At 38.9% G+C, this 25534-nt stretch overlaps 1 protein-coding gene and 1 pseudogene across 1 annotated transcript; one reads left to right on the top strand and one right to left on the bottom strand.

Annotated features, from left to right (window-relative positions):
* Positions 1-2103: 2103 nt before the first annotated feature.
* Positions 2104-8825, bottom strand: tspan36 (tetraspanin 36). The gene is made up of 7 exons (XM_066643983.1): positions 8510-8825; positions 5390-5581; positions 5192-5266; positions 5005-5100; positions 4658-4801; positions 3327-3410; positions 2104-2400 (listed from the first exon to the last, which is right to left on the bottom strand). The coding sequence occupies exons 1-7, from the start codon at positions 8567-8569 to the stop codon at positions 2326-2328; spliced, it is 726 nt and encodes a 241-aa protein (XP_066500080.1). The 5' UTR covers positions 8570-8825; the 3' UTR covers positions 2104-2325.
* A 7077-nt stretch (positions 8826-15902) lies between these two features.
* On the top strand, positions 15903-23915 carry LOC136665606 (macrophage-expressed gene 1 protein-like; annotated as a pseudogene).
* Positions 23916-25534: the final 1619 nt, after the last annotated feature.

Raw genomic sequence — 25534 nt, 5'->3', positions numbered from 1 at the left:
TAATGCCATGTACAATAAAAATCGCAACACTAACACACAAACATCTCCATATCTCCAATATTTAATTAAGGTAAAAAAAAAAGGATGTTCTGTCAATTTGTGGTACTTTGCAGCTCTGTGCATGCTCAGACCCCAATTTTTTTTTCGTGTTAAATCACAAGTTTATCATTGTTATTTACTTCAAAGTTCCAAAACCTTACACTGTGAATTAAATGTAAAAAACTATAAAAACCATTTCTTATCACCTTAATAGTCATAATTTAATTAGTTAGTAGATTTGGGCTATGCATATCTTCTGCTTATACTTCTGAAGACAGCATTTTACACTACATTTAGCTCACCTACCGTTTTAATTAAACAACTGTACGTATAAATGTAGCACATTTCGACAAGCACAACTTGTCAGAACACCGGTGTTCTCACAGTAGGTAAGCTAAGAGCACAAGAGCCGCAGTTCTGTTGTGTGTACCAGCACAAGAGCCACTGTGCCATACTTCCGGTATTAGTGTGAGGAGACAAAAGGGGACAGCACAGTAATATCTCAGCTACAGCTCCTGCTGGATCCACCAACCAATTATACCGCCTTTCTGACAATACTCTTATGGTCCTGACTTGTTATGGGTGGCCAATAGAGGGTGCTAAGGCACCATGCTACCTGGTACAAATAACAGTATTGGAATGATGGCCATCATTTAAATCATATGTACCAATGTAGAATATTAAATATAGTGAACAAAAATATTTTCCATTCCACCTTAAATATCACTGGTGTTAAATTTCTTGCTTTGTCATCTCATTTAAGGTAGAATGAAAATAAGAAACTTGCCTCGTTGCTTTTTTTTTCTCTCCATAGCATTTCAACCGAAAATGGCTTCATGTGATTATATTTTCAGTTTGAAAATAGGTATATCTGGGGGGAGGGCTGTCAATAATTTAAATATCAAATAATGTATGTAATTTAGCAAAAAAATGTGACCATACAATTCAAACATCACACACACACACAAGTTTACTTTTGTCTCATCTTAAACCTGTCATTAAGATATTTTAAAATATCAACCGTGATTGGCACAAGCTCATTTGCTTGTAAATAAAACCCCTTTTTTTAAATTGACTAGGAGTACAGACAATGCTTTTAATGAAAAATGTCCTAAGGAATCATATTTCACACAAATATCTTTCTTTTTATTACTATTATTATTTTTGTGTGGGTTGGGTCTTTAATGTTTAAAGAACATCCACATTTTGAAGTTTCACAAAAGTTTTTTTTTTTTTTTTAAATCATTTTAAAAGGCACTTTATTCTCTCATTTACAAACAAGGTTCATTTTGGAACTTTTCATTAAATATTATTTTTAATGAATAGTAATTTATTTTACACTAATAAAAGATTGGCATCTAATATTACATCTTCTGAAAGGTAAGACTTTTGTGGAATAAATTAAATACATTTACAGTTAATCAGCAGTCATTTTTACCATTATATGTCTGTAACCTTTGATTAGACAAATACATTCACTAAAACTAAAATGCACATATCAGATTATGGCCTAAATGCTTCATTGTTTTTTTTCATGTCTACAAAAAAACAAAAAAAACAACCCCCCCCCAAAAAAAAAAACCAAAAAAAACAAACAGCTTAACAAAAGTTAAAGGTCTCTTCTCAAATAATGGGAAACAGCATATAACATGACAAATAACAGAGTTAAGGAGAACAGTATTGTGAGTGCCTAGACTATCTGAAGGCCATTAATATGTTGGTATATATTCCCTAATGCAAAACCTTAAATCAATAAAACAAGAAGATATAATTTGCATAACAGCTGTAAATTATGCTGACATGACGTTGTCAAATTTCTTCCACAAAATGGTGGCAATTTTAAGCTATATCTGTCTTGAAGTATAAAACATTCTTCTATTTAGATCAGGAGTAGAATATCATACGTGTCAACTGTGTTTTTTAATCAGGCCTTGATTATAACCAAGGAGCATATCTTATAAACTATTTGTATCTGTATTTGTACAAGATGCCAGATTATGGCTGGTGTTTGCTTGGTCAGATTGAAAAACTTCAAACACACCACCCTTTTGGATACAAGATATGTGATAAACGACAAAGCTTCTTGCACTTCCTTATAGTTTTTCCTCATAATCTGATCTAAGAACCAAACTCAATAAAAGAAAGAAAAAAAAACTGCAACACCATGATGAAAGAAGAAAAATTGTGACTCTCTCTGCTGAGGTTTTAAGGAAGGCAGTTAGGAGCTGCAGAGTGTAAAGTCCCGAGGTGTTTGAGGCAGCATTTTGGAAATCTTTAGTTTATTCTTCACGCATACAGCGGCTGGTAATCATTTCTGCTGTTTCTGCAAGTGATCACACAAATGCTGAGCATTCCAAAAACCTAAGAAGAAAATAAAGCTATTAATACAAAAGGACAAATAAACAGCTTAATATAGTTCAGTGGTGTCCAAATTCCGGCCCCGGGCCAAATGCCGCCAACTGTAAGATTTTAATTAGCCCACAGCTTGACTTTTAAGAATATATCATTAGTGGCCCGCTGGCAGTTGTTTCTTTCAACCTGACGGTGGCAGCAGTGCGCAAATATATAGGATATTGCACCACTGTGTTAATGAACTAAGCTAAACTTAGACCCCATTCGTTTCTCTGGGCTAGCAAATAAATCATTCATAGAACGACATTTGGTGATGGCTGCAGTAAAACACAATACAAACAAACAAAAAAAATCCTGCAGCAGTTAATGCCCTAAAATGAAATAAACTGTTTTGCAAATGTGTGTTTTTCATATTTTGAATACACTCTTATAAACAATTAACAATTTATGAATAATATATTTGGAAGATATTTTGGAACACACTGGAAAAAAAATTTGGACACCCCTGATATAGTGTAACATTTTTATAGCCACTGTTGCTTGGCAAAATAAATACCTCTTTAAATACAATAGTGTTAATTAATATAATCCACACAAACATTAGGCTTGTTTTCATGTTGGAATCTGTTATAAGTATTTGATTACTGATACAGCTGCATTGTTTTGAACTTTAAAAAGCATAATGAATGGTTCTTGTAAATATGCACTGATCCAAAAGCACACAATAACACCATCCTAAAATTAATATCTCAGAGTGCAATTGTGCATACTGGTTTTGTTAAAAATATGAGTATTTAAGGTTAATATTACAATTATGATGAACAAATCATATTTTGTAGCACATCTGAACAGTCAAACAATAAAAAAAAGGTACACTAGTACCAGTTACATAACAAACCAGACATAGACTAGGACCTAGTTTACATCTTCCATACCTTTATGATGGCAAACCCCAAGACCACCAACATTGCATAACTCAGTACATTCTGAAGCAGCTGTTCCAGTTTAGTCTCACAGCCCTGCAAATACAGTAACAATTGCCAAATTTAGAAACCAGTTTTCACCATAATAATAAAAATTCTATTAACAAATAAAAATCACACACATAATCTCTATGTTTATATATCAATACATAAACATTTAAAGCAAATAAGATCTGTTTTCAGTTCAACAACACATTTTATCAAAAGGACCACACCCAAAACTGAGCTTGAGGCAGATGGTCAAAGAATTTTGGGGAGAAGTTCAGGGAGGATTAGCTATGGTTGCTAATTGCAAAGTTTTTGATCACAGGAAGCTGAAGGGAGAGAGAAGGAAACGCATGGAATGTGTAGGAGAAAAGGATTCAGGTGTTGTCCATAATTCCATATTCATTCATTCATTATCTGTAAGCGCTTATCCAGTTCAGGGTCGCGGTGGGTCCAGAGCCTACCTGGGATCATTGGGCGCAAGGCAGGAATACACCTTGGAGGGGGCGCCAGTCCTTCACAGGGCAACACAGACACACACACACACCTACAGACACTTTGGAGTCGCCAATCCACCTACCAACGTGTGTTTTTGGACTGTGGGAGGAAACCGGAGCACCTGGAGGAAACCCACGCAGACACGGGGAGAACACACCAACTCCTCACAGACGGTCACCCGGAGCGGGAATCGAACCCACAACCTCCAGGTCCCTGGAGCTTTGTGACTGCGACACTACCTGCTGCACCACCGTGCCGCCCATAATTCCATATACTCAAATTAATATTTTTTTAATAAGTGACATTACATCTTCAAATAAATGGTGTTCAAAAGCTACTAAATTTTTCTTTTTATTCCACACTGATAATTTGTTTTCTCCACTCTCTCAGTGTCCTTCAAGGCCAATATTTCCACCATTATACAAATCTGACAGAGAAAACGGTCTTTATTTATGCATCATTCACAGAGATTTTATGTGATTAACTGGAAAACTGACTTTAGAATTTTTAAGCATGTCTAACCCTGATGAAAGGAAGCATGACAGCCTGAAATATTCAACCCTGTCACATTGCCTTACATCACAAGTTCAGCATAATGGGCCACAAATATATTAAAGGGTTGGTGAGATGGAGAAAAATTTGCTGTTCTGTAGCATATGATTTAAACTATGGATGCCAAAAACACCCATGACACCTTGACATGAATTTCTTTTTAATAATCTCTCTTCATTTGGCACTAATTTTATGAAAATGACTAAACTATTAATATCTGTGAACACTTTTACATGAGACTTGCATACCTGTGTATTCAGAAGGTCTGGCTGGGTAAATGACCCAGTGCATGTGGCGTTTTTACAGCAGGAATGGGGAACAGAGCTGTTATGAGAGGTGTACCAAGGTGTGTTGATCCAGTCAGTGTAGTTCTTCACTCCACAACAGCTCAGCTGCAATGGCATTTATTTATTACAATCATATACAAAATGTTTTAATTTAAACGTTTGCATTAACATACAAAATATTAAATAACACAAAGCACAACAAAAAATTCTTAGTCAAAGTAAATATTTAGATTATTTTTAAACAAAGAAAAACAACAAAAAATGTTGGGGACTGTACTGATAGATACTTAATCACACAAATCCTTTACCTGAGACTGCAAATAGTTCACTGCTCGAGTTTCAGGGTTCTGACCATCATACTTCTTGAAGACTTCACTCATTGATTTCTCCAAATCCCCTTTTATCTGCCCATAAACAGATCACAAAATCATACCCACTACAAAACAACAGAATTCTTACTGTAATCAACAACTGGCAAAATTGAGGGAAACTCACCCTGCCCCTGTAGATGACGCCAAACACAAAGGCAGTCACTTCAGCAGCAAATATAAGTAAAATGATCAGCATGAACTGCATGCAAAACAAAATAATATGAACTCTGTGAGCACCATTAACTAAAAACAGAAGTGAAACAAAAGCAACACAGCTTTACATCTGCTGCTACAGTCAGATACTACTGGAAAGTCCACTTACGAAGCTTAGGCCAACTTTTGATTCCCGCAGTGTGGCACAGCATCCAACGATTCCAATAATAAACATAACCACAGCTACTCCAATAATGATGACAGCAGGGATGAGGGTGTATTTGTCCTCCAGAAATTTGTCATAGTTCTTATAGGTGGAAATGACATAAGCACCAACGTAGGAAAGAGCTACACCTGCAGCCTGAAAGAAAGAAAGAGAGAGAGAGAGAGAGAGAGAGAGAGAGAGAGAACACTTTACCCATATGAGAACCTCTTAATTAAGGGAATAAGTAAATGCACCCTAAAAAATACAGTTACTCGTTGCTTTTTTTAAAAAATAGTTTTAAAACAGATATTTAAAATAATATTTCTGACCCAAGAGGTACTGTACATGAATTTATTTTAGGCAATTACAAATAAAACTGGTTGCTTTGCATATGAAACTATATGGCTATATTTATGGAGAAAATGCTACTCCTTGTTTCATTTCATCGCTTCTATTAAATACAAAACAAATAAACAACAGAAGTTAAGGGCATCAATAGGGCACCTATTTCATCTGGGGCATTGACCTGAGCTGCCACTCAAAACACATTTTAAACACATTTTTAATATTTCTATATGTATTATTTACAACATCTGTCACTGACTGATGTTTACTACTGGGGTTCATTGCACTCAGAGTGAAAAAATTAACATTTCTAAACTAAACCAAGTAGTTTGACTGCGATGTCGTGTTTCTTGTTGGTTGTGTGGCTTTTATATTGTTCATATCTACATCTGAATTATATTGTATCAACTGAAATTAAGAAATATATTCTGATTTAATATTTAAATGCACAACTTTTGAAGGAAAAAACAAAAAACAAACAAAAAAAAAAACCCACAAGATGTTTGTCTCTTTCTTCAAAAAAAGTTACGCAGAAAAGACTTTCAGCAAGTTCAAATGTTGGTGAGAAACCAGTAGAGAGAAATGTAAGCAAAAGGCTGCATTATCAAATTAATAAAAGACCAACATTTTACACAGTTACACAAATTATTAGTTTCCAACTTGCGTTTTATATTTTAGATGACATTATTTGCTTCAGTAAGTTTGATTCTCTCTCTAATCCTTTTTACAAAATAAAACTTGTTTGAGAGTTCATTTGGCAGAATCTCTCAATGCCTGCTTTTTTCTTGAATTTCTGAATCTGGCCTTTTGGTTTACACACACTAACACATGACTCACTTTTCTCCTGGTCAGTCACAATCCTCAGTCACGGGACCCAGTGAGACCCTGCTCCTTCCTTTAATCTGCACTGGAACTCTGATCTTGTGTTTCAGATATGATAAGTAAAAACCAAAACAGCACACGGAAAAAATAGGCTCACAGTTTACGTAACATGCAGTAAAATCCCCATTTTCAAGCTATAGTTTAGCACATAGACTTATTTTATGGTAACACAATATAGGGGCACACTAGTGTCCCTCTAATCCCCAGTGCTGAATGTGATGTAGTTGTAAATTCAATGGTGTATTTGTTACAGAAAACTGCAGATTTTTTCCAGAGAGTTCCTCTTTCAGCAGACAGACCACAAAAAAAAATAAAAATAAAAAAATCATGAGTGTGGCAAAGTAAGCTTGACTAATGTGGAACTTAAAATGAGAAGTGATATTCATCTATTTATTTCAGGTCTTTCCTTCAGAACCACATAAATTCCATAAGAAAACTTACTTCCAACAAGGCCAACTTTCAGGCTTTTCATAATATTTTCTTATATACAAACACTAAACACAATTCGTATACATAAATTGGTAATCATATTTAGGCAGAAAGGAGACATCACTGCTTTCCAAGAGTTACTCAGAGCAACAGGGAACACACTGTAAAACGTCTTCCAGGAGTGATTTCAAAACGGGAAGACACTTAGCCCTTGTTACTCCTCAAAGTTAAATTGTTTAAAATGGAATAAATGGCCTTTTAAAATGTATAAAGCCATGTCTGGAAAATATCCCAACACTTATAGGCTTCCTTTTCTGACAGTGGTTGAAAAATAACAGGGTTGACTTTGATACATACAGTTAGCAAATAATACAAATGTGTTTAATGTAGATCTATGCAAATGCTACAAGGATATTAAAGATGTTTTAATCTTTAAGTTAGGTAACAGACTGCGTTCTGAACGTTCAATGTGACTTGGTTACTCAATATCACAAAGCTACTGAACATATAATATGAGATAAAACATTTACTTTTATCTTGTTTGTTTTGTGTGTCTTCTGGAAATATGGAACAGGCAAAATCCTGTTGACAGTGTGAATGATACATGAGCAACATTCAGAATATGTCTGTACACTGAATGTGCTCATTGAACAGGACTTACTGAATGTTAAGTATAATGTCTATTTTTAATAACCTAAAATGGAGGACTTGTGAAACACGGTGGTTTCAGGTTAAGATGTAAAATGGATACACACCTCAGTGAGAGAAAAAAAAACAAATGCAGGTTTGAGTATTTCAATGCTTATAAAAGCTATGTAAAATTACTGAGAGCTCCAAAAAAAAACCACAGTTTGTAAGAGGTCAAAAAGGCTTCATTAAGGTTTTCAGTATTTTTGTGAAACAAGGACTTTGAGGCTGTTGTGGGGGACATATTACTTGTGTCATAGCCTTATTTAGTAAAGCAATAGAAGTGGCACTCTAGTCCAAACCTTCAGGAAGTTCAGCAGCATCTTATACCACATCAGTTTTAAATTCTTTGAAATATCTCTTCACACATACGCTACGGCTTCCGCTTAGGCCTGTATTTAAACACAGACACAAGAGCCTTGTTAAAACAGTAGACAACTGCGAGCCCCAGACACGATGCTTAACACAACCCTGAGGAAATGGGTCTAATGCTTCGTGGTTTCATCGGTTTAGTCTCATTTCCGACCAAAACAAAAAAAAAAAAAAAACAGAAACCCAGCAGATAAAATAATATAAAAATGCCAGAGTAGTTAGATAATGGATTTAATATTGTAGACCGACACAAGCCAGGCGACACTCGTCTTTTTACCCCAGTCTGTGAGGAATATGTTCACGTTTACAATTAAGAAACACCTGTTACTGAGTTAGGAGTTAGCCAACGGAAAAGAGGGCAAAACTCACCCAAAAAATTAAACTGAGGAGCAGAAGGACAGTCTTCGACGTTATAATCCCGCAATCCATTCCTGCTGTGCTGGTAGAGCCTCACGTTGAATAAACTGAGAATTCTCTCTCCCTTTGAAAAGTGTACGTGCTTTTGTTCACCGTTTACAGTCGACTACAGAGAGGCACGTCACACCATCAGCTGAAAATCTGCGAGGCTGCGCAGGAGCATGTGAGAGTTGAGTTGCTCCAGCCCCCCTCCCTCGCTTCTCCCAGTCACATGCTCCCAGGCCAGCGGGTCGCTCACATGCACTGATCAGCCAAAATATTATGACCGCCTCCTTGTTTCTACACTCACCGTCCATCCTCCACTGACCATATAGGAGCACTTTGTAGTTCTACAATTAGACTGTTGTCCATCTGTCCTTTAATGGCCAGGACCCTCACAGAGTAGGTATGTTTAAGTGGTACAAGTGAATCAGACCCAGCATTGATGCTGGAGTTTTACCTGTCCTCCAGCTAACTGCGGTTTAACCAGCCGCCGTTTGAGAAAATACGGTTAAACTAGCCGCACGTCAGATTTTAGTGCGCGTATAGTAGTGACAGAGGGGTACTCAATACGCGTGAAGACTTGAAAGAAAGCCCTTCATTTTAAAGGAAATGTAACCGCATTTAAGCGGTTTATATAATGGTCATTTCTAGTAAGTAGTCCATACAACCAACAGGTGTCAGTTCAGTGTTTACCATACTATGTACCTATAAAATATTAATTGATTTTACTGTATAGTTCTTCAGTAAATTATATTCAAAATCCCCATAATTGTCTATTGTTTTGAAATATGACTCAAGTTTACTGCTTTATAAAATGGTTATTTTTTATAAATAGTCCATACAACCAACAGATATCAGTTCAGTGTTTGGCATACTATATACCTATGGAATACGAAGTGATTTTACTGTATAATTTTTAAGTAAATGACAAAATTCAAAATCCCAATAATTGTCCATTGTTTTTAAAGTTGACTCAAGTCTACTTCTTTATAAAATGGTTATTTTGAATAAGTAGTCTATACAACCATCAGATACCAGTTCAGTGTTTACCACACTATGTACCAATGACATATGAAGTGTATTTACTGTATAGTTTTTGTGTAAATAGCATTCAAACACCCCATAATTGTCCATTGTTTTTAATAATTATTCAAGTTCCATGCTCCATAAAATAGTTATTTTGAATAAGTAGTCCACAAAACTAACAGATATGAGTTCAGTGTTTGCTATAATATGTACCTATGAAATATGACATGATTTTACCGTATAGTTTTTGAGTTAATAGCATTCAAAATCCCCATAATTGTCCATTGTTTGTAATGATGACTCAAGTCTACTGCTTTATAAAATGGTTATTTTGAATAAGTAGTCCAGACACCTAACAGATATGAGTTCAGTGTTTGGTATACTATGTACCTATAAAATATGAGGTGATTTTACTTTATAGTTTTTAAGTAAATGTCATTCAAAATCACCATAATTGTCCATTGTTTTTGAACATAACCCAAGTTTACTGCTTTATAAAATGGTTATTTTTAATAAGTAGTCTATACAACCATCAGATATCAGTTCAGTGTTCACCACACTATGTACCAATGAAATATGAAGTGATTCTACTGTATAGTTTTTAAGTAAATGACATTCAAAGTACCCATAATTGTCCATTGTTTTTGAACATGAGCCAAGTTCACTGCTTTATAATATGGTCATTTCTAATAAGAAGTCCACACAACCAACAGATATCAGTTCAGTGTTTACTAGACTATGTACCTATTTAAAATATGAAGTGATTTTACTGTATAGTTTTTAAGTAAATTATATTCAAAGTCGCACACACAATGACATACAATATCGCACACTCTGATCCCGCAGGTGGTGTCTTGATGAGAGCCAAGCCCTAATCCAAAATCCTGCGGGAATGTGTCATTCTGCTTTACACGGTAAGTCAGTAAACATGATTGAAAACATGAATGCATTTTAACTTAAATTTTGTGGTTTTCTTGAATATATTATCTGAAATTTACATTTAATTAAAACAGACATTCGGATGTTTATTACGTATTAAAATGTAAGGTATTTCCATGTGGCTAAGGTTAACTAGCTAACTTCTATAACTTTGTCTGAATGGTGATTCTCACGTGAAAATAACGCCATTTACATAAAGGCCAATCTCCTTGAGAGGGGCTGGATGATCTTTCACTCTGGAGTTGCCCAGGGTGAGAGGCGTAAGGCAGGTGTGGGCTTACTCATAGCCCCCCGGCTTAGCGCCTGTACGTTGGGGTTTACCCCAGTGGACGAGAGGGTAATTTCCCTGCGCCTTCAGGTTGGGGAAAGGGCTCTGACTGTTGTTTGTGCTTATGCACTGAACAGCAGTTCAGAGTACCATGCCTTCTTGGGCACCCTAGAGGGAGTGCTGGAGAACACTCATTCTGGGGACTCCATTGTTCTGCTGGGGGACTTCAACGCTCACGTGGGTAATGACAGTGAGACCTGGAGGGGCGTGATTGGGAGGAAAGGCCCCGCTAATCTGAACCCGAGTGGTGTTCAGTTATTGGATTTCTGTGCTCGTCACAGTTTGTCCATTACGAACACCATGTTCGAACATAAGGGTGTCCACAAGTACACCTGGCATCAGGACACCCTAGGCCGCATTTTGATGCGCGACTTTATAGTCGTATCATCTGACCTGCGGCCATATGTTCTGGACACTCGGGTGAAGAGAGGCGCTGAGCTGTCAACTGATCACCACCTTGTGGTGAGTTGGATCAGATGGCGGGGGAGGATGCCGGACAGACCTGGCAGGCCCAAACGTGTGCAGAGGGTTTGCTGGGAACGTTTGGCAGAGGAACCTGTCAGAAAGATCTTCAACTCCCACATCCGGCTGAGCTTCGACTGCATCCCGGGGGAGGCTGGTGACATTGAGTCCGAGTGGGCCATGTTCCGGACCTCCATTGTTGAGGCGGCTGAATGGAGCTGTGGCTGCAAGGTTGTCGGTGCCTGTCGGGGTGGCAATCCCCACACTCGGTGGTGGACACACCCGGGTGAGGGGGGCTGTCAAGCTGAAGAAAGAGTCCTATCGAGCCTGGTTGGCTCAGGGGACTCCGGAGGCAGCTGACAGGTACCGAGGAGCCAAACGGCTTGCGGCCTCGGCAGTCGCTGAGGCAAAAACTCGGGTGTGGGAGGAGTTTGGTGAGAACATGGAAAACAACCGGTCGTGGAACACAGGACCAGCTCTTTACCCTCGCTAGGATCCTGGAGGGTGCATGGGAGTTTGCTCAACCAGTCTACATGTGTTTTGTGGATCTGGAGAAGGCATTCGACCGTGTCCCTCGGGGTATTCTGTAGGGGGTGCTCAGGGAGTATGGGGTACTGGGCTCTTTGTTACGAGCTATCCAGTCCCTGTACAAACAGAGCAGGAGTCTGGTTCGTATGGCTGGCAGTAAGTCCGACTGGTTTCCAGTCGGAGTTGGACTCCGTCAGGGCTGCCCGTTGTCACCGGTTCTGTTCGCAATTTTTATGGACAGAATTTCTTGGCGTAGCCAAGTGGCAGAGGGTGTCCGGTTTGGTGGTCTCAGGATTCCATGTCTGCTTTTTGCAGATGATGTGGTCTTGCTGGCTTCATCGAGCCGGGACCTCCGGCTCTTGCTGGACCAGTTTGCAGAGTGTGAAGCGGTAGGGATGAGGATCAGCACCTCCAAGTCCGAGTCCATGGTACTCAGTCGGAAAAGGGTGGAGTACTCTCTCCAGTTTGGAAGTGAGATCCTGCCTCAAGTGGAGGAGTTTAAATACCTCGAGGTCTTGTTCACGAGTGAGGGAAAGATGGAGCGTGAGATTGACAGGCGGATCGGTGCAGCGTCAGCAGTAATGCGAGCTCTGTACCGGTCCGTTGTGGTGAAGAGAGAGCTGAGCAGAAAAGCAAAGCTCTCGATTTACCGTTCAATCTACGTCCCAACTCTCACCTATGGTCACGAGCTTTGGGTAGTGACCGAAAGAACGAGATCGCGGGTACAAGCGGCTGAAATGAGTTTTCTCCGCAGGATATCTGGACTCTCCCTTAGAGACAGGGTTAGGAGCTCGGACATCCGGGAGAGACTCGGAGTGGAGCCGCTGCTCCTCCACGTCGAGAGGAGCCAGTTGAGGTGGTTCGGGCATCTGGTTCCGATGCCTCCTGGACGCCTTCCTGGAGAGGTGTTCCGGGCATGTCCAACGGGGAGGAGGCCCCGGGGCAGACCAAGAACACGCTGGAGAGACTATATATCTCGACTGGCCTGGGAATGCCTCGGTATACCCCCGGAGGAGCTAGAGTCGGTGGCTGGGGAGAGGGAGGTCTGGGTTTCTTTGCTCCGACTGCTTCCCCCGCGACCCGGACCCGGATAAGCGGTGGATAATGGATGGATGGATGGATGGACATAAAGGCCATTTATTACGTAAAATTCAGATCCATATGCCTTACTTTACATTTACACGAGAACCAAAATGGCCAGTGCACCCTGGAATTCTTATACCACATCCTATTAAAGATGACACTCAATCTCAACAATTTTCATTCCTTAACTGTATTTATTGTGCTCTTTATTTTACAGCTTCTTCTCTGTTTCGCTCTAAAGCTTTTCTCCTCTCTCTCAACTCCTTCAATCACACAAAAAAGGCACTTTTAAGAGCCACACACTAACATTCATTTATTAATTTTCTCACTCACATTCACTTATAACACACACTCACATTTAAACCCTCCCTCACAAACCCTTCTTCACTCACTCACACCTTCATACTCTTGCTCACTGATTTGCATATTCACTCATAAAATACAAACACATGCACATTTGCACCTTTGTTTTACCGCACACTCATTCTTAAAAACACAACTTCAATAATACACTCATACACACACTTGCTTATTAACTTACATACTTCCAATTATCCCCACCCACGCTTACACCCACGTTCACTTTAACACCCTTTTATTCATACACCATACACAAAGACCCTAGCTCAATCACTAACACCTTCACTTGTTAGCTGAAATTCTGCTCTTAGTGGCACTAGGATCAACATTAAAAATGAGCCCAAGCTGCCACTAAAGTATCCCATGTTCACTTAAGCTATGCAGGCGTTGTAAGACAGAGCAGCCTAAAAACAAGAGTTTTTTTTTTTTTTTTTTTTTTGGCAAATTTGCACTTTTTCAGCTTGAGGATCTTCAGGCCCTGTTACAAACCTCTGCTCCTCTTATCAAATAATTATAAAAAGATATGTCAAATCCAGACCTGGAAACCACGGTGTACCTTCACTGCGGGGGCAGAATCATGCCAGAGGAAAATCTTAAAAATATTTGTAAATATTTTTGCTGTAAATCAGAATCTCCAAATGGCAGTGAATATGTTTGACCTCTTGTTGCCCTTTTTCAGCTGTTATCAGTTTGGTAGAAATAACTGACTTTTTTTTTATAATGCAACAATAATATTGTATATAATAGCAGTTTATCAAATGTAAAATGTATTCAAATTATCTTTCCAGTGCATCAGACACCTCTAGTACCTACATTGGCCATATAACATATCCATCAAATATATATGAGCTTTGTACATTACAGAGTTTAGCTGCATCATTTCACTTCCCTTGTTCAAAAAGTCACCCTTGACCCATCTATAAATAAACCCAATAACAGGCCGCTAGTTATATTCCATAACAGGCCATTTATATTCCATTTATGTTCATAATTGAATGTCCTTTTCTAACATTGTAACAGTCACTGCCCATATATTTCTACGCATCTTTTACGCTGGAGTGAATTTTAAGCAGTACATCCACTACATGGCAATTCAGAGTGAAAAGCTTCTAACCTCAAAAACAAATATGGTGATGGTGGAGAAGGTGCTGATAACATTACTTACTACAGATAAGACCAGAGAGGCTGTGGTGTAAAGACATCACGTTGCAGAGGCCTAGCATCAAATTACAGCCAAGCTTCAATAATAAATTATTTTTTAAGTTTATTATTATTGAATATAATATTCATCTGAACAATTAACCTATTCCAAAATGCTGAAGTGTATAAGCTTTCTGTTATGTAGGTATGCATGTGATGTCCGAGTTATCTGACAGCTGTGTGAAGGAGGACTGGGCAACAGCCCTACACTGGTGTTAAAGCAGCTGAAGGAGAATAACACTGAAGAGTGGCTACATCGTGTCGCACAGAATGTGTTGATTTGAATGTGTTGAACCTCCAGAGCCTGTCGTGGTACCAAGCAGCATATGGCTCCTTGCAGTTTATAATCTGCACATTCTGACAAGGCTTGAGGATATTAAAGCCAGAATAACATCAACACCTGGAACCATTTTGAAGTTAGATTCCACTAAAAAGGTTAGAGAAAAATTGTTATATGTATTGACCGTTTTATATTTTTCTGAAATTTTATTTCTAAAACATGCAAGAGGAAACACCAACAGAAACCCTCTAAATGTTGTGTGCAGATCACTAAGAAGGTGGAACAGCAGTCTGGCTCACCTCTGTCGGCAATGAGCTGGGTCAGGTGCTCATCAGGTGCTGACGGCTCAGGAGGGAGCTGGCCTGGACCTGATGGCAGATGGCTTAGTCAGGAAATATCAGCAGGCTGGTGTGGATCCACCTGTTGTGCTGTATGTGGATTGTGGGTGTTGCAGTCAGTAAGTGGCCTGATCTCACTGCGCGGCTAGACATTTGGCATTTGATGAGACGTATTGCCTTGGGATGCACAACAGATGCTCATCAACTGTATCCCATTTTTATGTCACACCTCTCATGCTGTGTATTTGAATGGGATGCAGCTGACGTTGCTCAGTTGCACATGGCCAAAAGACAGTTCCTTATATCTCAAGGTCTACCTGCACAGACAGATGCAGACGTCAACCGTCATCTGACCAAGGAGGAGCTGGCTCTCCATGGCAGGAGGAGGACCCGTGGAGAGGAGACCACTGTCCACCTGATTGAGCAGCTACTTCAAGAGCTCATGGGGAGCAGTGGCAATGATTCTCTTGGGGTTCCACTTCTAGACTTTGAGAGGATGGAGCACATATGGCATGTCCAGAGAAAGCATGTAAAATGCATCCAGGACCCACCAGGCGAAGCACTCTACACAGAGACGGGAAGCCTGATCAAAGGAGGAGTGCTTCTCAAAACCTGAAGATATGCCAGGGGCTCGACTTTTCTGGAGTCCTTTCATTTGCACCTGAATCGTTTCATTCCAGGTTTGTGGGAGTTATGAATAAAGTGTACAAAAAAATATTTAATGTTCTTCTCTGTTTTGTAAATGCTATTGTATGTGTTTCTAGGGAGCAGTGCCAACAGTCTAAACTTCTAGATATACATTCTGGAAGGACTCCATAGATGGAATCAAGACCGGGCTTCCGCTTCTCTTCCTGCAAAACCATCAGCTCTTCACAGCTACACAGGAGATCTGGTTCACTGTGTAAACAGGAATTTTGAGAGGCTGTTTGGCAGGATGGTCGTGTCAGATTTCTGCACACCTGCACAACACACTGGAAAGACATATTGTGATTATAAATGCAATGATACTTTTTTCCACAATCTTTGTTTCTAATTCTTAACTTGATTTCTGTTTTAAAGGTGAGCTTATAGGAATCCAGTACCCATTCCAGCAGACTGGTCAGGCCCTGCAGGACATGCACCCTGACACTGGGGAGACAGCACATCAAATAGAAGAGCATGAAGTGGTGGAGGAAATGATGACGAGGGCTTCTGTGATGTAATACAAGATCCCACTGGGCTGAACCCTGAGGTCCAACTGACTCCAGCCTCTTCTTTAGAGGCTGATACATTCACATTAAGCTCCAGTGTACATTCTACCCTCTCCACTAAAGCCTCCACTACATTCTCCTTGGCAACCAGCATATCCACCCTGGTCCCAAACACCACTATCTTGGCCTCCAGCTCCTCCACACTGACACCTAGCATCTCCACCCTTGCCTCCAGCACCTACAACCCAGTCCCCAGTCTTCCTTCACCCTGCCATGTGCGTCTTCTTCTCCTTTTACAGAGCCTGAAGCTGTCAACGCGAGTGAAGATGTAGAGATGGTAAGTGGTCAAGTTACATATTTTGTTGATTACTGAGTTCGGAAAATAAGCTTTCACATGTAAAGCAAACTTATCTGCAACTTTGGGCCCAAGATTCTACTTATTTGCTGACTTCAACAAATTGGAGAAATTATTATATTTTATTTTTATATTATTATTATCTCTAATAATAAGTCTTATTTCATTTCAGTATTTATAGACATAATAAATTAGCAATTCAACAAAGTCATAGTGAACAAATGTATACATGAATGCAAATATATACACTGATTAAAAGAACAATTAAAAATGCTGTATGAACTGTATACACAAAAGGGGAAAATATAAATACAATAATGAAGTGTATGCTTGTGGGTTTTGTAGTCTGTAGTCCAAAACCCTAAAACATACAGTGACAAAAAATGTCTTTCTTTTCTCTTCCTTTCATTTTTTCCCGTCGTTGACAGATTATTGTTCCCCAGCTTGAAGAAAGTGGGCGACCTCTGCTGGCCATATGGATTCTGTGTCTTAAATACAACCTCAGAGCTCTAGTCTCTTCATTCATTCATTCATTCATTCATTATCTGTAAGCGTTTATCCAGTTCAGGGTTACAGTGGGTCCAGAGCCTACCTGGAATCATTGGGCGCAAGGCAGGAATACACCCTGGAGGGGGCGCCAGTCCTTCACAGGGCAACACAGACACACACACACATTCACTCACACCTACGGACACTATTGAGTTGCCAGTCCACCTACCGACGTGTGTTTTTGGACTGTGGGAGGAAACTGGAGCACCCGGAGGAAACCCATGCGGACACGGGGAGAACACACCAACTCCTCAAAGACAGTCACCCGGAGCAGGAATCGAACCCACAACCTCCAGGCCCCTGGAGCTGTGTGACTGCGACACTACCTGCTGCGCCACTGTGCCGCTCCCTCTTCATTCATGGTGAGTGAAAAATAAAAAATAAAAAAATAAATAGAAGCTCAGAGATCTAGTCTCCTCATTCATGGTGAGAGAGAAAAAAAAATAAAAAAAAAACACCTCAGCAGTATCACATGTCCTATTCAGACACACTCAAAATATACCATCCCCTCCAGGCCAGAGGCCGACTTCTGTCAGTGCCACCAGTTCCATGTGAACTTTACATGCTACATCACCAACCACCACAACAGCACCTCTACAGTGCATTTCGCCAACTAGTCTGTGTGCTCCTTGTACACCACCACTGACTAGACCTTTCAGCTGTTTCTGATAAGTCCTTCACAGATATGGACACTTTTGAGTAGGCAATCCACCATCCAAACTAATTGCTTTTAAATGTAGTGAACATATACACAAGAAAAAAAAAACTACAAAGGAAAACACCAAATATTCTGTTTTCAATCATTCATTTGTTTTCTGTAACTGCTTATCCAGGTCGTGGTGGGTCCAGAGCCTACCCGGAATCATTGGGTGCAAGGCCGGAACACACTCTGGAGGGGGCGCCACACACATACACACATTCACTCACACCCTCACACCCATGGACACTTTTGAGTTGCCAATGCACCTACCAGTGTGTGTTTTTGGACCATGAGAGAAAGCTGTTGTGTGTAACAGACCTCAAAATCATTTGTGTTCATTAGATTTTTGTCCATTTTCCAAGCCTTTTTGTATAATTCTTCCTCTAATCCTTAAGATCCTCTTTAACATGCAGTTTTGTGATGACATTGAAGTTTAGTCAACAGAGACATAAGTTAACTCAGTTCATTCCCTCTCTTACTATAAGTTAATAGCATTAACAATAAATAGTATTGTTATTGCTTCTCTTTCCACTTTAGTTTTAAGTACATGAACTTCAAAGGCATTTCTATTAAAAGTAATAGGCTGTAAATGCACAGTTCACAAGTGCAAGGCTGCACCTATTAGTAAAGACACATGGCACAAGTGACAATAACCAAAAAACAAACAAACAAAAGAAAACAAAGATTTAGACAATGCAACTACAATAAACATCTTTGAACTATTTGAGTGAATGGATTATTGATCAGTTCAGTTTGATGGTCAAATACACTACTCTGAACTCTACTCATACACTACTCACTACTCTAAAATATTCCTAAATCCCAGTATTACCCATTATTACTTATCCCCATTAGCCTATAAAGCCTGTATATTAGCCTATATTTGACTTTACCTGAACCTCATAAAATAATGTTGAATTAATGTGCCCCTTTTTTTTGGCTATACACTGTCAGAAGAAATGTTATTGTGGTGGTACCTTTTTCTTTCACTGTTGTGGTACCCTCAAGGGTGCATTTCAGTATCTTTTGTTAGGGAACATATTTTCTATAATATTTGTAGATTTTTAAACATTTCACCTCAGTTACATAATGAAATATTACTTATTACAAATATTCACCTCTCCTTCTGGAGTAATGAAAGTTTAGAGAACAGAACTCGACTTTAAAACCACTGCTGAATCTTTAAGGTACATTTACACTGTTTGTACATTTAGGAGCAATAATGTACATCTAATGTACCGTTTTTCCTGGGAGTGTAATCAGAATTAAATAGTCTTTAGAAATAAGCATGTCTCTGTTGTGATTAATGTTTCATGGGTGTAGTAAAGACTTCAGACTTCAAGTTATAAGATCCAGATTTCAAGTTATAAGGAATGCTCTCTCTGGTGATCAACCTCCATATGATCAGCTCGTATTAAGCTTTCATTCTGTGTCATGTGCCTATATGCGTATGACACGCACAGAAGGTTAACACATGCTTCATCTGAGACATGTGAGGTCAAGAACTTTATGTACTGAAACTAACACAGTTAATACCAACATTCTAGGAGGAGAACACTGAATACTCAGTTCTTTTTGCAGTTTGTTGGGGGCCTGGGAAAGCCAACCTACAAAACCAGAGAGATTCAGTCCAATTATGCTCTGTTGGATTGCAAGATTCAGATGTTAGAGGCATCATAAAATATCAAACTCCCCTAAAGACAAATTAAACTTGATTCAGTGGTTCTCAGAATGAAACTACAGGAGCAAAATTATTATTACTGAGGCCCAGTGTGCAGCATAACATTAGTTGCATTTCTGTTTTATTTCAGCTATTAAAAAAGGCTGTGCCTTTAACACATTGGTCAAGACCAAGTTGAAACTTAGAATTTCTCTGACACTTGTTCAGTGTTTCTGATGTCTGATGCTCATAGAATTGACCTCAGATAAAACTATTGTATGAAATGTTTACAAATACACTGCATGATGGCTAAGACATTGTATATCTGAGATCAGTGAGGTTCAGAGTAACTGAGTTCTACCAGGTTCTTAATAGCATTCAGGGCATATGAAGTAGGGTGGAGCAGTTTAAGAAGGTTTACTTGCTCCATGGCAGTTTTCAGAGCATATGAAATATGTTTTAGCTTGTGGACTAAGTTAAGCCAGTTCCTTGCCCTAAGATGGCTTTCATGGTGTATGAAGTGGGGTTTAATCATCCACTGGTAGCTCATGGAGTGGGATAAGTGGGTTTAATCTACCTTTGAAAATGCCATATCAGGATTTAATCACCATCCAGGAGCTTGAGGAGCAGGTACCAAGTGTTTTTTTTCGAATACCGTACTGTGATGTTCTGTATTACCTTCAAAATCCCCAAATCTAACAGGTAGGGTCATGGGTTGTTTTGGACAGTGAGTCAAATAACTACAATAGTGCAAACATTAAAACCTGTGGTAAATATTACCAAAATACTGTAAAATATGTCCAAGAAAGTATGATTCTATAGAATGCAATATTTCACAGCAAAACACCCTTAAGGACATTGTTTACCAAAAAATGTTTATATGCAGAAACTCTGAAAACAGTGGAATGCCGCTTTAACCGTTAGACTGGGTGAGGTCATTCTGGATCAGCTCAAAGTCACAGATCTGGAATCAGAGATAATAAGCCTCTGAGAGGTACCATGAATTAATTTGTGCTGCTTCGTCTAATGTAATTAATCTAATTCAAATGCATATACATAAAAAGAAAGTTTTCCCACACAAAGTGCACTAAAATATACAGTGCCAGGGGGTGACTGGCACAAACTAGGTAATGCTATTATGAAAAGATTAGGCTATGCTAGTGTACCATCAAAGACCTTGAATTCTCATTCCTATGTATCTGTGAAACAAAACAGTTTTTTCCAGACTTATTTTATAATGCTGGAAAATTTCTAGGACAAGTGCTCACTGAAACTGCAGAATCTGAAACCAGAAAAATTAGTCTGCTAACAAGGGGTGCAAATGGCATTCTCCTGACAGATCTGTAGAAAGGCCTGGCTTCCACTGGGTACAACATGAACAAAACCAAACTGCAAGACTGGCTGTTACAAGCATGATGAACAATTATGGTTTAACTTAGACCAAAGGCATAGCATTTTCTGGAAGGACATGGGGAAAAGAAAAAAACAACAACAGCCAAGAATCTCCCAAGATCAGCCCCTTTGTATTAATAGCTGTGGTTAAAACTCAGTCTGTACCAAGAGCCCTTTGAGCTTCAAGTAATGCTTTGCTTAAACCACCATCCTTCAAGCTGCATGGAAGTCCAGCATCCAGCATACAGATTTGATGCCATAAAAGAACCACTTCTGGCTCAGTAATGAACCATGTTCGTTTAAGAGTGTTTGAAGAACCTTATAAAGATTTTTAAAATATTCACTTGATGTAAAGGCTCTTAAAAGATTTAGTAACACTGGTTCTTTATGGAACAAAAGAGGTTTTTCTATGGCACTGCTCAGCACAAGACTGTGATTGTCCAAATGGATGTGTCACCTGCTGTATTTAAACTCAGACTGAACATCCATCTCTTTCAAATATACTTAAATAAGCACATATGTTGCACTTATTAAAGGCTTACAACTATACTCCATGTCTTGATTTGACACTCAGACAAAAAAACACTCAGTAAATAGCTTATTTATGCTTTATAATGTAATTTTACAATACTGGTCTCATTATATTCATTCTTTTATTTATTTTCTGTAACTGCTTCATCCTGATCAGCATCGTCTTGGGTCTGGAGTTATTGGTCTCGAGGCAGGAACACACATTGGGCAGAGGGGCTGTCTATTATAGGGCATCACACACTCACTGTGCAGTCACTGGTCTAATTATATGAATTAGGAACATCATTTTCCATGTTTTATGAAAGTATATTTATGTATTACCAGCTGTAGTTTTTTACAGAAGTGCTGTGTACATTAGGAATGAGATAATGTAAGTAGTAAGCTGTGTGAAACTGATAAGTGTATGACTTGAGTCCAGTCCCAAAACTCCTCCCTCAGCACTCCATGTACGTGGTTATAGACACTATCTTTAAGTCTCATAAGACAACACCAAAACAGTGACAAAAAAATTAGGAAAATATAAAATAGTTTTTCAGATCTATCAAAAGGAACATAAACATATCAATGAGTTTAGTAGTCTACTCTTTAAATTTCTCTTTATAATTATGGATTTAAAACAACTCTCCAACGTATGCTGCAGCCTATGTTGGGAGTAATAGTTTTCAGCTCTAAATATTATGTTTAAAAAATGTACATCTCTTTCAGGCTCTTGTTGAGTTCCCATACATAGTTAGTTCAGACAGTACATCACATGATGCCAACACATACGTAGGATGAGGCAGCTCTTTCCTAGTTAAAGGTATCTGTTTTAACCACAGGAATCAAACTCTGGATGTCATGAAACCTTCAGTTCTGCCATTCTTGAGGGGTGAAATTCTCAAGTCCTGAAATTATATATATTCAATGCTTAGTGAAGTTAGTGCTTAGATATGAGCTCTGTTTTCATTCTACCCATATTTGCATAGCTAAATCACGTACCAACATGTTGGGGAATTTTTTTTATTTTTTGACTTCCTGAGAAAAACCTGTCAAGTAAAAGCAAACACGTATGTGGTGTAAATTCAAGGTCTTATGACTGAGGGTGTGATCTACTTTGAAGTGAAACCTATATGAGAGTGGTTTAAAATTTTCCAGACCAAAATGACTGACAACCAGTCATGTGAGGAAGAAAGATATATATAAAAGCCTAGCATCAGTAGACTGAATTTAAGAAGTCCTTTCTTTCATCTCTGCTGGGTCTCTTGGCTTTCAGCAGTACCTGTGATCTCCATCTGCACACATCCTGACAATGGACTTTGTGAGTGCCGTAAAAAATAGCATTGCATTGGCGTTAGAGGTCCTCCCTGGAGGAGGCTGGGATAACCTGCGTAACCTGGACATGGGGAGAATGATTAACTTCAGTTATTCTCAGTGTCAGACCACCGAGGATGGTGCCTACCTCATCCCAGATGAAGTTTTGTCATCTCACAGAAAGTGGGTGGAGTGAAGATGAACTCTGAGATCATCATTTCATGGCTACACAAAAGCTCCACTTCAAGGACAATTACTGAAGACATGAATGTAACCTTTTTTTAAAATCAGTGGCAAATACTCCTTTGAAAACCAACGCATGAAAACCCATCAGGTGAAAGACAATTCTGTCACTTCACAGACTCAGGTAAAACATTTCCCAAGCTATCAATCATATAAATTCATATTCTTGCATGAAAAGTTTCACTGTTTGAATTACCACAGAAACAATTGATTGAGCTGTTTCATTTTAGTTCCATTTACAGCAAAAATAACTAAATATTACAATCGCAGACACCATTGAGAACAACCAAACCCGGCAGGTAGCATATTTCTCAGAGAAGATGGTACTTGATTATGGCACACCTGTTATTGTAAGTGTTGATGCTGGGGCCACTTTGGTAGAGGAGGACTATTTATTTCTCTGATGCAGTGTCCTCCCAGTCTTCTGTTTTAGCAGCAGTTGGAGCCAAATTCTTCACAAAGTTAACTTTAACTTTAAGGAATCTGAACAAACATCCGAAACTCGGGACTACCAGGGTAACTTAACATACCCCACAACATTGAGTCATGGTGGGGCTTTATCCTGGCATCCCTCTACAGAAATGGCATGAGAGCACACTCAGCAATCTGAATTTCAACTTCTTAGCCAATGTAGACGATATTTCCTGTGAGGGTCCCACCACCAACCTTAGATTTGATGGAGTTAACCAGCAGTGCACACCTCTATGTTAGAGATTAAATCTGCCCAAAGTATGAAGCACAAAACCCAGCCACTGGCTCATATTCATTTCAGCAACAATACACAATACACAGTACACTACTGCACTCTGAAATACTGGAAAATAACAACGACAATTATTTTTGCATGAAAAATTGTGATGCTACACTTCCATGTGACATCTGTTACATCCATCCATTATCTGTAAGCGCTTGTCCAATTTAGGGTCGCGGGGGGTCCAGAGCCTACCTGGAATCATCGGGCGCAAGGCGGGAATACACCCTGGAGGGGACGCCAGTCCTTCACAGGGCAACACAGACACACACACACCTACGGACACTTTCAAGTCGCCAATCCACCTGCAACGTGTGTTTTTGGACTGTGGGAGGAAACCGGAGCACCTGGAGGAAACCCATGCGGACACGGGGAGAACACACCAACTCCTCACAGACAGTCACCCGGAGCAGGAATCGAACCCACAACCTCCAGGCCCCTGGAGCTGTGTGAATGCGACACTACCTGCTGCGCCACCGTGCCACCCTCATCTGTTACATAATCTGTAGAAATATGTACTTAGTTCAGCGTGTACGCATTGACACTTTCTGCACAGAAACTCCAGAATTTTCAGGATACCTCTTAGGGGTTCTCTATGGCCCTTCTTTTCAAAATCCATTAACCAAATCCAGATCTTGCCCTCCAAATTTCTTTACTCAGACATTTTTGTGTGATGGAAATATGGATTGTCTAAGCAATGATTATGAGACAGCAACCAGATTCTCTGTACCTTTTGTGAGTTTCTTTAGCTGCCAGTCTACCAATGTGCTAGCAGGAAAACCGTATTGCTCCCCACCACGGTTGACTGAACTGTTTTAAATACGGGAGATGTATCATGAAAAATACCTCAGAGTAAAACAATGTATAATTATTTTAATTATAAATTATTTCATTTCTAAATATGATCTTCTCATTGTGGATTGTCTCATTGTCTCATTGTTTTTTTTTTGTTTTGTTTTTATCTGTAAAGCACTTTGAATTGCTTCTGTATGAAAGGTGCTCTATAAATAAACTTGCCTTGCTTTGCCTTGGATATGTACAAGTCTGCAGAAAACTAAAATGTATTATGAAAATTCAGAAAAATTAATATGATGTCTGTACCTTACACCTTTATTTGCGAAATTTTATATTAAACCTTCTAATCACAAATATTCATAGATTCATACATTCTGAATGATCTCTTAAACACTTAAGTCATTGGGGAATTTTTCTTGGAGAGATCCTTAAAGGTGATATTTTGATGAACAGAGAGAATTTAGTGGTTTAATATATGACTGGAGATCAGCTGGATCAAATGAATACTGTAATTCAGTATAGGAACAATTCAAAAAGTGCTGTTTCAAACAAGATGAAACACGGTTGCTGTAAACTGATATCATGGTTTATTCAATTGATTTTACCTTTTCATAAACTGCTTTATTCTGGTTAGGCTCCAGCCCACCACAACCCTAAACTGGATGTGGTTACAGACAATAAATGAATGAACGAAGAAACTGCTGTTACTGTGCTATAAAAAGAGACTGTCTGATAATATTGTTTGACTCTATTTACGGTTTGATATTAACCTCAATTTTCCTATGCAAATGTGATTACACTTCTGATGATACTAGTACAGTGTTTAAAATAGCCATAAGATTATTTTGCAAAAATTCAGAAATTGCTTAATCTTGTAATCTGCTTCATGAATCAAATAAATAAAACAATAACCAGAATGAAAATGTTTATATTCTTAACTGGGTTAATTGGAAAGTCTTCCTCAAGAGGGTCTTACTGACTAATGCTATATATGT

Source organism: Hoplias malabaricus, chromosome 14 (assembly GCF_029633855.1).
Source record: "Hoplias malabaricus isolate fHopMal1 chromosome 14, fHopMal1.hap1, whole genome shotgun sequence".
Taxonomy (NCBI): Eukaryota; Metazoa; Chordata; class Actinopteri; order Characiformes; family Erythrinidae; genus Hoplias; species Hoplias malabaricus.
The sequence above is the reverse complement of the archived record's forward strand: the minus strand, read 5'-3'. Positions and strand labels throughout refer to the sequence as shown.